General features: G+C 54.0%; 1 protein-coding gene across 4 annotated transcripts; it reads left to right on the top strand.

Annotated features, from left to right (window-relative positions):
- Positions 1–2521: 2521 nt before the first annotated feature.
- Positions 2522–6321, top strand: TRIM56 (tripartite motif containing 56). 4 transcript variants are annotated; one of them, XM_053893857.1, is made up of 4 exons: positions 2522–2753; positions 2867–2941; positions 3735–3876; positions 3987–6321. In XM_053893857.1, exon 4 carries the CDS (start codon positions 3988–3990, stop codon positions 6298–6300), a length of 2313 nt encoding a protein of 770 aa, XP_053749832.1. In that variant the 5' UTR covers positions 2522–2753; positions 2867–2941; positions 3735–3876; position 3987; the 3' UTR covers positions 6301–6321. The 4 variants fall into 4 exon arrangements, with proteins under 4 accessions (XP_053749832.1, XP_019277122.1, XP_019277121.1 ...); XM_019421577.2 differs by having other exon boundaries at positions 2522–2765; XM_019421576.2 differs by lacking the exon at positions 2522–2753 and having other exon boundaries at positions 2795–2941.
- Positions 6322–14550: the final 8229 nt, after the last annotated feature.

Below are 14550 nucleotides of genomic sequence, written 5' to 3'. Positions count from 1 at the left end.
TTCACAGTTGGTGGGTTCAAGCCCTGGATCAGGTTCTGTGCTAACAGCTCAGTTCTGTCTCCCTTTCTCTCTCTGCCCCCTCCCCCCCCCCCCCACTTGCACTCTGTCTCTCCCTCTCTCTCTCAAAAATAAATAAACATTAAAAATAAATAATCCTTATTATTTGTATAAATTAAGATTAAAACCTGTGCTCAGCTCACACTCCCCAAATACCTACAGAACAAAGTTCAAACCTGCTTAATGAAAATCCCATAAATGGCTCCCCATTACTTTGAGGCCCGACAGGTAATTTTTAAGTTTGTTCTGCCTGCCCACCCCATCTCCTGCTACTTCCCTCCAGCCACCTGTGCTTCAGTCCTATAAGACCAACCACCCATGAGAGGCCTTCCTTGCCTAGGGTTATCTTAAGGGACCCCCAGCATCTGGTAAGAATCCACATGCCCCGCCCCCATATGTGTCTTTGTGGTAACCCTTATCACTTGGCTGTAGGTGAGTTATCCCTTAGCTTAGGAGTCTTCTCGGGGAAAGAAACCGTCTTCCTGGACCCCATAGGTGTTTTAAGTAATTGTTCAATGTTTGGGAAGACAGGGTAGGACAGCCACTGAAGGCCGCCTCCTGCATGAAGCCTTCCTGATTCCCACACCACCTCCACCATTCCGGGAGAAATCAAACTCTCCCTCTCTTGTGTTGGCACAGCACTTTATGTGACCTTGGGTGACAGAGTTATTCTCTCTTAACTCAGAGTCCTCATCTGTAAAATGGAGCAGTAACAGTGCCTATGTCACCAGGTTATAGTGAGCATTAAACCAGGTTATGTTTTCGATGCCCCATGCCACGCTCAGGGTAAATACCCAATAAGAGAAGCCACTGTGATGATTATTTTGACATTTGCCTTACTGTCTCATATTGCAGCATGTACACTCTCACCTCCCCTGTTAAATCGAAAACTCATCTGGGGCGGGAATATATCCTGTCTATCTCTGTGTCTTCCATAGTGCGTGGCAGGCTCTCTTGCCGCAGTAGACATTGACCAATCATTCCTGAATGTGCACAAAGAAGCACACACGAAGGCCAGACACATGTGCAGGTGTGTGCCTATACATTTGTGGACACACATGCATCAGTCTGTCCTTCTGTCCTCACTTGGCTGGACTGTCTGGTCTGCAGCATTCAACAGCACTGATCACCCCCACCTTCTGGAAGTGAAGCATTCCCTAGCCTGGCTCCTAGGATCTTTCCTCCCTTGGATTTCCACTCTTGGCTCTCTGGCGACTACTTCTCACCTCCTGCACGCCCAGCCTCTCCCCAACTTGCCCTGAAATGTCTGGTCCCCGTAGTGCCATCACAGCCTTCTTCTTAAAGTAATTTTTTTAATTAAACTTTTTTAACTTTTTTAATGTTTATTTATTTTTGAGAGAGAGAAAGAGACAGAGCATAAGCGGGGGAGAGGCAGAGAGAGAGGGAGACACAGAATCCAAAGCGGGCTCCAGGCTCTGAGCTGTCAGCACAGAGCCCGAAGCGGGGCTTGAACTCAAAAACCGTGAGATCATGACCTGAGCTGAAGTCGGACACTCAACCGACTGAGCCACCCAGGAGCCCCTCAGCCCTGCTCTTCTTGCTTTGGACACTGTTGAGTGACTTCACCAAAAGCACAGATACACTGGAAGAGTGTGGAACGGTCACAAGCCTGGATGTCGCCAGCCTCGCTCTCCCTTCTCACCTCCAGACCCGCCAAGCCTGCCCTCCTTCCTTCACCTCCCTCCCCAGGGTGAGTCATCAGTGCTGTGGTGTCAACAGTAGCTCCTTGAAGGATTCCATCCTCCTCCACCCTCCGCTAGTGGTCCTACGGCCACGGCCACGGGGTCTGCTCCAACCTCTCCACTTTTTACCTGGACCCTGCAGCCAGACTGAGCACTCCTTGGTTCAGCATCCTGCTGAAAGCCCATCACTGTGGACCAAGGGATGCATACAGGAATAGATACGCAAGAAATCAACTTTCATATCTCAACTGTAGAATCTAAGTGGCAGGTATAGGAGTATTTGTGGCAATTCCTTCAACTTTTTTTGTGCTTCAAATTTTTCATAAGATATTGGGGGAAAATATCCTTCAATGATTTCTTTTGACTTCTTGGATAAAACTCAGACTCCTTCATGTACACCATAAGGCCCTCCATGATATGGCCTCTGCGTCACTCTGTAACATCATCTGCCGCCACTCACACGTCCCTTCCCATAAACCATCCTGAAATACTTGGAGCTACTGGGGAGAGTTGGGGTATTTCATTCCTCTGTGCCCACCGATTTGCTGTTCCCAATTCCCAAAATGTTCTTCCCTGCGTTCTTCCTCCCAACCTCCTCTGTGCCCTTCAAACTCATCTCAAGTGATGCCTCCTCCAGGAAGCCTTCGCGGACTCATCTGGTTCCTCTGCCTCCCCCCTGGCTCGGCAAAGGTTTAAGGCGTGCAGGGCCCCACCTAGGACTAGATTGGCAGCTGTGCCGCCTCACTGGAGGCCTGGCCCGAGGGCTGGGCTCTAGTTACATGGCTCTGAACCGAGGAGGAGCTCTCATTTCTCCCCTCAGAGGACGCGTCCTCGGGCAGGTCCTCTGCGTGTGCCACAAACACACTTAGCTGGCTGAGCGGATCCTGATGCTGGATCTCACAAGGCGACCTGGGGAGCCCCGCCGCCGAGCCCCGCGGCCTGCAGCAGGGGCCGCGCCGGCCAAGGGTGGAGGCCCCCCCTCCCGAGGAAGAGGTCCGGCCTGGGGTAGGGAAGAAGGCGGGGCCTGAGGCCGTGCGAGTCGGTGTCCCGGGCTGGGGACGGAAGTTGCAGAAGTACCATTACTTTCAGTTTTGTTTCTCTTTCAGGCACCCAGCCCCAGCGGCTTCCAGGCCCCGGGCCCCCCACGCCCCGTCCCGGAGCCCAAGGTCAGCTCAGACCTGGTAAGGAGGGCGGATGACGGAAGAGCTGGAAGGCGTGGGGGGAAGGGAGCGGGAGGAAGGGGGAGGGGAGGGACCCGGAAGGCGGGAGGAGAGGAGAGGGTGGGAGGGAGCACCCCGCCTCGCCCCACTCCGGGGCCAGAGGCCTGAGGCTTACCTGGGAAAGGCCTCCTCCCACTCTCTGGCCTGTCCTCCCCGACCCCACGCTCCAGAAGTTTGGGGGAACACCCCCCTCCCGCAGTCTCTTCCTGGAGGATTTCGTCCACTGTGCTGGGATCTGGGGAAGAGTCACAGACGGGTCCACACAACTCCCCTTCAGAGGCTTCTAGGAAAGCTGAGGCCCCTTTCAGCAGGACAGGTAGAAAGAAAAGCCTCTAGGAGATGAGGCACAGGTTGCGGTGACCCCAAGGTCTAAGAGCTAGAAGGAGCGCAAGGCCGCCACCGCCCCACAGCCTTACTTCCACCTGCTCCAGAACCCTCCCAGGGGAAATTGGGCAGAAAGTGGGGCCCCTTGACCCCTGACGTGGTTCCCAGGGTCTAGAAAACAGGTGTGAGGGGCTACAGGAGTTGGGGCCCCTTACCCTGCCCCAGTTGCCACAAGTAGAGGTGACTGCGCAGCCAGACCCTCTCCTATGTCCTCTCTGCCTGCACCCCACCCCTGCACCTGTCCCCAGCAGGGCCTCAGGACTACTCACACAGGGCTAGCGCCACACTTGCCAACAGGCCTGTCAACCCTGGGGTGCTGATCATCACACAGCTCCCTAAGGCTGGGCTTCTTGGTCTGGTTCTTTCTCAGGGCACTAGGCACAAGGTACAAGGCAGGAAGCATTTACTTTTTTGCATTTGCTGAATGTATGCCCGGAGAGGGGCGGCTCCCTAGCTCAAGAGCAAGCAGCCACAGGCCCTGGAAGACCAGAAGGACGTTCCTGGCCATTCAGGTGAGACCTCAGCCCTGGTGGGGCTTGGGGATGGGGGGAGAGCCAGGCTGGCAGGCTGGAGGCAACGTGGAGGTACCCTCTGCCCTCTGACCCCGACCTCTCCCTTGCAGCATGGTTTCCCAGGGATCCTCACCCTCCCTACTGGAAGCCCTGAGCAGCGACTTCCTGGCCTGTAAAATATGCCTGGAGCAGCTTCGGGCACCCAAAACGTTGCCCTGCCTGCACACCTACTGCCAGGACTGCCTGGCCCAGCTGGCCGAGGGAGGCCACCTCCGATGCCCTGAGTGCCGAGAGACCGTGCCCGTGCCACCGGCGGGCGTGGCCGCCTTCAAGACCAACTTCTTTGTCAACGGGCTCCTGGATTTGGTGAGGGCCCGGGCTGGCGGAGACCTGCGCGCGGGGAAGCCAGCCTGCGCGCTGTGTCCCCTGATGGGGGGGGCCGGCACGGGGGGGCCGGCCACTGCCCGGTGCCTGGACTGCGCGGACGACCTGTGCCAGGCCTGCGCTGACGGGCACCGCTGCACTCGGCAGACCCACACCCACCGGGTGGTGGACCTGGTGGGCTACCGGGCAGGCTGGTACGACGAGGAGGCCCGGGAGCGCCAGGCGGCCCAGTGCCCTCAGCACCCGGGAGAGGCCCTGCGCTTCCTGTGCCAGCCCTGCTCCCAGCTGCTGTGCCGCGAGTGCCGCCTGGACCCCCACCTGGACCATCCCTGCCTGCCCCTGGCCGAGGCTGTGCGCGCCCGCAGGCCAGGCCTGGAGGAGCTGTTGGCAGGCGTGGACAGCAACCTGGCGGAGCTTGAGGCCGCCCGGATGACGGAAAAGGAAGCTTTGGCCCGGCTGCGGGAACAGGCAGCTAGGGTGGGAATGCAGGTGGAGGAAGTGGCCGAGGGGGTCCTCCGGGCCCTACTAGCCCAGAAGCAGGAGGTGCTGGGGCAGCTACGGGCCCACGTAGAGGCTGCTGAGGAGGCTGCTCGGGAGAGACTGGAGGAGCTGGAGGGCCGGGAGCAGGTGGCCAGGGCGGCGGCCGCCTTTGCCCGTCGGGTGCTCAGCTTGGGTCGCGAGGCCGAGATACTTTCTCTGGAAGGGGCGATTGCCCAGAGGCTCCGGCAGCTGCAGGGCTGTCCCTGGATGCCAGGGCCAGCCCCCTGCCTGCTGCCCCAGCTGGAGTTCCATCCTGGGCTCCTGGACAAGAACTGCCGCCTGCTAGGGCTCTCCTTTGAGGAACAGCCCCAGAAGGACGGTGGGCAAGAAGGAGCTGGAAGCCAGGGAGGTGATGAAACTTCGAGCCAGAGAGAGGACGGAGCCAAGTCAGAGAGACACGGTGGAATCCAGCCCCAGAGTAGGGCTGGAGCTTGCACCCCAAAGGAGAACAGAGCCCAGACACCCCAGGAGGACGGAGCCCAGACCCCAAAGGAGGACAGAGCCAAGACACCCCAGGAAGACGGAGCCCAGACTCCAAAAGAGGGCAGAGCCCAGACACCCCTAGAAGATGAAGGAGCCCAGACCCCGAGGGGTGGCAGATCCAACAAGAAGAGGAAGTTCAAAGGCAGGCTCAAGTCAGTTTCCCGGGAGCCCAGCCCAGTGCCTGGGCTGAACCTGGAGGGCTCTGGCCTCCTCCCCAGGCCCATTTTCTCCTGCAGCTTCCCCACGCGGATGCCAGGAGACAAGCGGTCTCCCCGCATCACAGGGCTCTGTCCCTTTGGCCCCCGGGAGATCCTGGTGGCGGATGAGCAGAATAGGGCGTTGAAGCGCTTCTCCCTCAATGGCGACTACAAGGGCGCAGTGCCGGTCCCCGAGGGCTGCTCCCCATGTAGCGTGGCTGCCCTGCAGGGAGCAGTGGCCTTCTCGGCCGGCGCGAGGCTCTACCTCATCAGCCCTGATGGTGAGGTGCAGTGGCGCCGGGCCCTGAGCCTCTCCCAGGCCAGCCACGCTGTGGCTGCCATGCCGAGTGGGGACCGTGTGGCCGTCAGTGTGTCAGGCCACGTGGAAGTGTACAACATGGAAGGCAGCCTGGCCACCCGGTTCATCCCTGGGGGCAAGGCCAACAGGGGCCTGCGGGCGCTGGTATTCCTGACCACCAGCCCCCAGGGCAATTTTGTGGGGTCCGACTGGCAGCAGAACAGCGTGGTGGTCTGTGATGGTCTGGGTCAGGTGATTGGTGAGTACCGGGGGCCAGGCCTGCATGGCTGCCAGCCAGGCTCTGTGTCCGTGGATAAGAAAGGCTACATCTTCCTGACCCTTCGCGAGGTCAACAAGGTGGTGATCCTGGATCCAAAGGGGTCACTGCTCGGCGACTTCCTGACGGCCTATCATGGCCTGGAAAAGCCTAGGGTGACCACCATGGTGGACGGCAGGCACCTGGTTGTGTCTCTCAGTAACGGGACCATTCATGTCTTTCGGGTCCGCTCTCTTGATAGTTAAAGGGCTAGGACAGGAGAGGGGCTGGGGAGGGACGGGGAGGGGTGCTGGGGCTATAGGGGGGACGAGGGAGGCAAGGCCGCCATGGGATGTGGTGGCTGAGGGTGTTTTCTGGAAGGCAGGGGCTGGCAACCTTTCAATGTGAAGTGCCAAACTGCTAACCCCTCTTCAGGGTGTTGTGGGGATGGGACCAAGGGCAGCAGTGTGACCACAGCTCTCAGAAGCAGGGGAGGAAGGGAGGAGTGCGCCGAGAGCTAACTGTGTCTCCTGCTTTTGGGGGGTGACTGCTGCTTCCGTCGCCACCCTTGTAGGTCAAGTTTCTGAAATTCGTAAGCTTGTGCTGATTGGCGTTCTTCAAAACTACTCCCGATGGGATGGCCCAGGGAGAGTCTTGGCGAGGCTGGCAGAAGGAATCCTCCGAGTCGAGAAGGGCTTGGGGTATGTCAGGCATATGCCTTCTAGAAGAGAGCTGAGAACCCAGCTCCCCTCAGACTGGAAGCAGGGACACACCAGGTCAGAAGAGGTCTGGGATTTTGAACCAGCCACAGTCCTGACGTAGAGATCCCTCTGAGGGTGGGCTTTGTGGGGGACCAAGTACAGACACCAGCTGAGGCCAAGAGGTGTGTACCTCAAAGTCCGTGAGGTGAATGTGCCAACAGAAGGGTTGGAGTCTAAAACACAGGGTTCTGAGTATGAGAGGGGAGACCCCAGGGTCTCCCCTCCCACCACCAGGCTAATCCAAGGCAAGACCTACATAGGATGTATAATCTCTGCTTTGATGTCTTTACACTTCCTAGAGTCTTATTTTTAGTTCCCCTTAGTTTTCCGGTGTGATTCCTTTCGAGAAAATTTGGGTTTGGCAGAACTAAAGGGTGAAGGAGTTTGCCTTCAGGTGGGCCATTACTGTGGGAAAAACAGCCTAGCCTAACCCTGGAGGCCAGGTGCTGGACTGTGGGGCCAAACCAGCTGGAAAACTTGAGAAGTCAGTTGTGGGGCTGGGCTGGGTGGAGGGATGAAACCCACAGGGAGTTCTGCCAGAGGTGAGCCGCGACCACTGCACTCTTGCATGGGCCATGGCAGCACCAGAACCGAGGTGGACGTGTTGAGCCTGGGGCTGTCGTGAGATGACCAAAGGGAATCTTAATCTAGGGATCATGGACAATGGAATGTTCATAGGGACCAGAGGGATTTTGGACAAGTCCAGAGGGAAAGTGCATGGGAAAAGAAAACCCTTTTCTGGAGAGGTCGTTGCTTATTCTGTTGAAGTAATGGGGGAAATCATCAAGGTCAAGTGTACAAATTCAGTTATATAAAAACTGGAAATGTATACATAGCAAAAAAAAAAAAAAAAAAGGAAAAGGAAAGGAAAGGAAAGCCAGTAAGATGAGGAAATTATGTAGAATTGGTCCAAGTAAGGGCTGAGCCTCCAGTACAAGCAGTGACCAAGAGATCTACTTGGTTAAAAGACCAATCAGGCGATGTACGCAGGAGGAAATGCACACAGGCCAGGACTAGGAAACTATAAAGTAAAGTCAACCACTTGGCATTCACCAAAAATATATTAAAAATACGTCATGGGGAGGTAGACTGCTGGCATTATAAAGTGTGATGCTTTCTGGAGAACAATTGGCAATAGTTGACAAAGGTAAAAAGAAATGACCATAGGACTAAGTTATCTCACTTTGGGGAATACGTTCTGGAAAAATAATTCAAGAGGAAGAAAGTAGTTGCACAGAGATATTTGTGGCCGTCTTATATGTCACAGTCATCGACTGGAAACTGCTTGGCTGTGAGGGACAGCCAAGCAGCTTGTGGTCTGTTCGGACCATGAGCTATTGCCTTCACATATGACAACTATGAAAACTATTTAGAAGAATATGTTATGTGATGCAATCATAGCAAAAAGAGAGAGAGAGAGAGAGAAAGAATTTCGGATTATGACCACTTAATGATAGCAACAAGGTAAAAGTATGTCTGAATAGTTACCGAGTGGAAATATGTTCAACATTTGTAAATAGTGATTTGGGAGACTGAGTTCTGAGTTCTTTCGTGTACATATATATGCACATTCATATATGCACATTCCTACTTCAGTTCTTATTGACCATTAGGTAACATATATGCTTAATATTTACTTCAAAAACATACACCTCTAGAAATGATGTGTGAGCATAGCTATTGGATTTGCAAATGAATGTGTCAGTTGGTATAAACGAGACTGTCCAGTTGAAGGAGAGGCAGGAGTCTGGAGGAGAATCCCAGCTGGCCAGGGCCTGGCAGGGAGGAAGGGCAGAGCAGAGGAGCAGACGCTTGTCTGCAGAGGTCGGAGAGTCCTCTCGGGTGATCAGATCATTGTGGAGTGTCCACAAAGCAGGGGAAGGTCATATTGAGTTCACCAACTAATTCAGAACAACTGGAAACCAAGTGGTATTTCTACAGAACCAACTAGTATAGAGTAAGTTGTATGGGGGTGAGGGTGGGGCAGTGTCTCGTCTGCTTTGCAAGCTCTATTTCCAGAGTGAGCACAGGGGTGGCTCGTGGTAGGTGCTTAATAAATGTCTGTGAAATGAACAGACAGTGGTAAGACTCTTGTAGAGGTTTCCCACCTCAGATGTCTAAGCCCCAGCCAACCAAGCTGTCCAAAAGCTTGGCTTGTGAGAAATTTCTGGTAGGGGGCACTATGGACACAGTCCACCATATGCCTCCTGGGGGGTGGCCCTCCTCTGAGTCACAAAAGAGGTGAGATTGGGGTGACTTGATTGTGTGTGAAGGGGGACCTGGGAGGTCATAGGCTCTAGGGGGTCATACACCTTCAGGTTAGCAGAGCCGTTCTGAGGGTTGCATTGGAACCACAGGAACGCCATCTGGCTGCAAGAAGAGAATCCCACAGATGCTTCAGAGCTGCGGGAACCACTTGGCTCTCCAGAAAGCTGTAGGAATCCTGGGAAGCCAGGCATTGGAAGATTGACGGAAGTACTAACTTTTCCTCGTTGAGGGGTAGGGGTGGGAAGGCACAGAACACTGGCAAAACGTGAAATGCAAGAGAAGTACAGTATTGAGCGTGATATGGAGGTAAAATCTCCATCACCTTACCCGTGACCTAGGAATCCCATTCAGCACCAAAAGAAAATTCTTGGTTAAACTAAAGATGTGAAGAAATCAGGAACATCACGAAAGATGCAACACCCCTCCCCTACATACACACACACACACACACACACACACACACACCCCACATTGGGCTTGTAACAATTTTCATTCCATTTCGTGTTTGGGACTTTCCAGGTTGTACATATACTGGTGAAAGGAGCATGCCGTCCCGGTAGGGAGAGGGTGGGTAGAAAACCTCTTCCGTAGTCTTTGTGTCTAAAGGGAAGTGAATGAGGTAGCAGAGACCTAGGTTGAGTGCTGGCTCCTCCACAAGATAGCTGTGTGATCTTGGCTAGCTTCCTAACCTCTCTGAACCTCCATTTCTATGTCAGTAAAATACACAACATACCCACTTCACAGGGTTGTCATGAGTGCTGGGTGAGAAGCACAGAGAAGTGTTTTGCATACCATGAAGTTCAGATCCGAAGTGTGGGTTAGGAAAAAGCTCAGCCAACTTGTACTGACTTCATATGGACTGTTCCGCCAGTGCAAGCCTGAATGGGGATGTTATAGGAACATGTTGATGAGGTCAAAGCTCAAGAAGGTCTGGGTAGAGTTGTTACCTGTTTCTCTTTTGGAGGAGATGTTTTGCCTTGCTGCATTTATTTGAAGAAGCCATATGTAAGACACAACAGTAATTGTAGGAGCAGAAGGGACCAATGGCCAGCTTGCTAAGACTCAGTGTTGTTCCTAAAAGCCAGCTGAGAACCAGACTGTGCTAAATTAAGGACCGATAACCATAGACATTTAGGAAAAATTCAAAATGGCAAGTGTGGCCTGATCTTTTGATAATTTAGAGAAAATATAACTCGGGAGGGACTAACTTCCCCTTCCATTGTAATCTTATAAGTACTATATCTATAAAGCCATGTTACCTAGTACATGCTTCCATGTTACCTAATACATGCTTAAGAGGGAGAATTCCAAAGGGGCAGAGGTCTGAGAGAGAAGTCAGAAATCTTCCAAGGAAATCGGTAAAGTCGGTGATCTGAGCTGGGCAGGATTCAATAGGTGGTTGCCAAGGCCAAGGTGTTTGACCATCTCTCCGTGGCAGGTCAGCTGACACTATAGCTATCCTGTAAATTGAGTGGGAGATTGGACACAGGGCATAGAGGTCTGTTTCAGCAGAGGGGAAGGCGATTTTGGACTAGCTGGGGCAGAGAACTGCCAGAGCGGGCGCTCAGGAAGATGTTCCTGGCAGGAGAAAGATCAAGCTCAGATGCAAGCTTAGGAAAATAGGTAGTTTGACTGAAGATCACAGAACCAGCCTACCCAACTGGTTCATGAATATAGCTTAATTAAATGGATCAGGACAGAAGCAAAAACAGGTTTTCTGGGGACCATAGATGCCTTTGACAGGAGAGTGGAGTAGTACAGTGGGATCAGGCAAGACCTCACCTGAAGCCCCAGGTGAGGAATCTTTGGGACCATATAAAGAGGCGATTAGGAAGGAGGTTTGGGAGGACAACTTGACTTGTCTCTGGAGAAACTTTGAACCGGTTAGCTCAGCAGCCAAAAGAGACAGGGTTGGAGACAGAACCGAGACCTCAGTACCCATAGGGTCAGCCCAGCAAAGTTTTAGTTGCCATGGGCTGAAGAATCTGTGTTGTAAACTCTTTCATTCCTTTGTGTGCTCTGTATTTTTCTTCCGTTTCGTAATAAATTCTTCTGAAAAAAAAATGTGAACCTTTTCTTACATGGATTCATGGCTGTGGGGAACTGCCAAAGCCCAGAGAGCAAAGGTATCCTGGCCACCCCTGCTGTAGCTCCAAAGATGCCAACATCTCGTCCTTGGGGACACTGCAGGAGGTCCCACCTAGTCCCGGCCACTGCCACCTATAGACAGAGGGCCCTCTGGGCAGAGGTGTCTTGCAGGCTAGGCCTCGGTGGGAGCCAGCCGGTGACCTGGCTCAGCAGGACTGCATGTGGGCACACTCAGGTGAGGAATGGCTGCGTGGGTCTCTGCTCGTTTTCTGGTTTGGAGGAACCAAACAAGCAGCTGTGGGCACCGTCCAGCATGCACGGTGGGCCCTGCAGGGCTGGGCGGAACACGTGCCTGTTCGCCAAACCTACCCGCTCTGACCTAGTCTCCAAAGCCCCTGAGGGAGCTCCTGCCCCCAGCTGTGCTGAACCAGAAGGGGAGAGACCTCAGATGTTCTCTCTCTGTCTCTCTCTTTTTTTTAATGTTTGCTTATTTTTGAGAGAGGGAGAGAGAGACAGCGGGCACGGGGCAGAGGGAGAGGGAGCCAGAGGATCTGTGCTGACAGCAGCAAGCCCAACGCTGGGCTCAAACTCACCAACCGTGAGATCACGACCAGAGCCAAAGTCAGACGCTTAATGGGCTGAGCCACCCGGGCGCCCCAGTTGTTATTTCTAACTCACACAACCTCTGACTTCCCCATCAAATACAGTAGATGGAATAGCAGTTACTGAGTGCCCGCCCACCTGTGCTTCATACCCATCGGCTTCCAGAAGCTTCAACTCCTACAGAGTAGGAATCGTTAGCATTATTTGACAGACAAGGAAACCAAAGGTGGCGAGGCTTGCTCTTGGATCCTGACTCCGAAGCTGCCCTTCCAACCAGCTCTGAATCCTAAGCCTATGTTCCTCTTCTCTCCTTCGTCAATGACGGCCGAATGAAATGAGATCTGAGGTTCCTTCCTGAGCTAACAGACCAGGCCCTTGTCCCTATAATAGGACTGGAATCTAACACAGGAAGGGAAACTCAGAGATACTTCTGAGCATCCCAGCGGCTAGTGCTCACTGCAGGGGGGTGGGGCGGGGTGGGGGGGGAGCAAGACGGAGAAGAGAAGACAGCGGAGGAGACAATGTTTTGAGTGGCCTGGTGGGGAAGCAGGGGGTGGGAGTCAGGGCCCACCACTGCCGCGGTGACAGCCTGAAAAAGAATTCCGCAATTCATCATCGAATGACTCAGCCTGGCTTTGGACCGGAGCCTCTGTGAACCCCGGGGAGCATGACTCAGCAGCTGAGGGGGCCAGGCACAGGAGAGGCTGCCGCGGTCCATGTGAGCAGTAACTGTGGGGAGAACGGCCTGTTCCAGGCCCCAAACCCCAAGGCGGAGCGTCTGCCTCTGTGGTCAGACACACACGGCCTGGGGTTCCTAGCCATGTGGCCAAGACTCCTCCCTCAGACCTGGGTCTCCTCTTCTGCAGGCCTGGCTGCCTCCTTTCCCCACAGCCTTGGGGTCTGCTGCAGGATACTGTGGCCACAGACTCTGGGAGCCTCTTTCCCCTTCACTGCTCTGCCAGGGTCAGGCCGGCCTCTCTAGAAGGGCAGCAGGGGCCCCACTGTAGGGGCTGGGGAAGGCGGGCACATGTCACAGGCAGGGCACGAGACTAGACAGATGGTCACAGCATCCCTCCTCCTGCTGAGGGCCAGGGAATGGGGCGCTCTGCTCTTGATTTTGCTCAAGGGTTAACTCAGAAAACGTCTCTTCCCCCTCAGAAATTTTCTCTCCCCTTAACACTCAGGTCAGGACAGTCCATCAACTTACCAGCTGAAAACAGCCAAAGCAACAGGGAGACAGAATGGCCCCCGAGTCCTATGGGGGAGGCCGGGACACAGAGGTTGTAGGTCAGCAGGAGGGCACACAGACCCGCTCCTCCCCGCCAGTGCCTGGGCACTCTTGTCTGGTGACCCCAGTTACTTTCTCACCTCGATTATTCATACAGTTCTTTCCTCCCCTGCCAAACCCTCAGGACAAGAACTTCTGATTCACATGGAGCATTCCATGATCAGGTGTTCTGTAAATATTTGTTGGTTGAAAGAACAAATGAGTGAATCTGTGCTAAAACCCTAGTCACCGTCCCTAAGGTCGGAGGAAGCCCTGGGAGGAGAGGACAGGCCCTGGGGCAAGAGACGATTATCCCTCCTCCTTAGAAGGGAGGCATGAATAGAAGTTATCCAAATTCTGGGGGGGAAAGATAGTAATCCCGCTGTGCTGTCCTTTTTCTTTTTCCCACCACTCCTTTAACCTTCTAAGGTGCTAGTTCACTTAATTGTTTATCCTGTTTATTGATTATTGTTTGTGTTCCCCCCCCTCAGTTGCTATCCTGGAAAGATGCAAGCCCCAGAAGGCATTTTGTCTATTTCATGCACTGATCTAACCTACGTGCCTGGGGTATAGTAGATACTGAATGAATGAATGAATCAATCAATGAATGGTATCTATTGAGCATTTACTCTGAACCAGGCCCCATTTTACATGTATTATCTCATTTTGTGCCCTTAACAGTTCTAGGAAGTAGTATTACTGTCTTCCCTGGTTTAAAGATGAGGAAGGTGAGGCGCGCCTGGGTGGCTCAGTCAACTAAGCTCCCAACTTCAGCTCTGATCATGATCTCATGGCTCATGGGTTTGGGCCCCACGTAGGGCTCTGTGCTGACAGCACAGAGCCCGGAGCCTGCTTCGGATTCTGTGTCTCCCTCTCTCTCTGCCCCTCCCCTGTTCACACTCAGGCGCTCTCAAAAATAAATAAACGTTAAAAAAAAAGAGAGATTAAAAATGAGGAAGGTGAGGTTAGAGATTATGTAACACGAACAAGATCACCAGGAGCTGGGCAAGGGGCTGGGCAGAGGCCAACGCCAGCTGTGGTCTGCCTAGGGACAGCTTTCTATCACTCCCCGGGGAAGCACTGCACACATCAGGCCTTCCAGGAAAGCCACACCCGCTTCATCCCTTCTGGTTGATGTTTTTCTTTATCCTTCTTCCTACCAACTTCCCACATGATCCCGTCCCACCCCCAGAAGATATCTCTGCCCTGAAACACAGCACCCCAGCTTCCAGACTTTTCCTGGCAGAACCGCAGAGGCCTGAGAGCAGAGAAGGGGACTGGGGAACCTAGGCCTGGCCCTGCCCACCCAGGCCCTGCAGAGTTGAGGCAGGAATGTTCCTGTAGCCCACTCCCTAACACCCCCCTTCCTGCTGTCCCTCAGACTGTGTGGGAGGCTCCCCAGCCCCAAGTTCAAGGAAGGCAGAAACCCCCAGATCACTTTTCTGTGCACTTCCTACCGCTGGGAAGTAGGCTAGAACACAAGAAGGCCTCTGCCTACGCCAGGGGGCCAGTGCTCCCAGACACGTCTC

The sequence above is a fragment of the Panthera pardus genome, unplaced genomic scaffold (assembly GCF_024362965.1).
Source record: "Panthera pardus isolate Hobbes unplaced genomic scaffold, ASM2436296v1 HiC_scaffold_4, whole genome shotgun sequence".
Lineage (NCBI taxonomy): Eukaryota > Metazoa > Chordata > Mammalia > Carnivora > Felidae > Panthera > Panthera pardus.
Note: the sequence above shows the minus strand (reverse complement) of the source record. Positions and strands in the feature narration are given on the sequence as shown.

Coding starts and splice junctions, on each gene's coding strand:
- TRIM56 (XM_053893857.1), top strand. CDS start 3,988: ATGGTTTCCCAGGGATCCTCACCCTCCCTACTGGAAGCCCTGAGCAGC.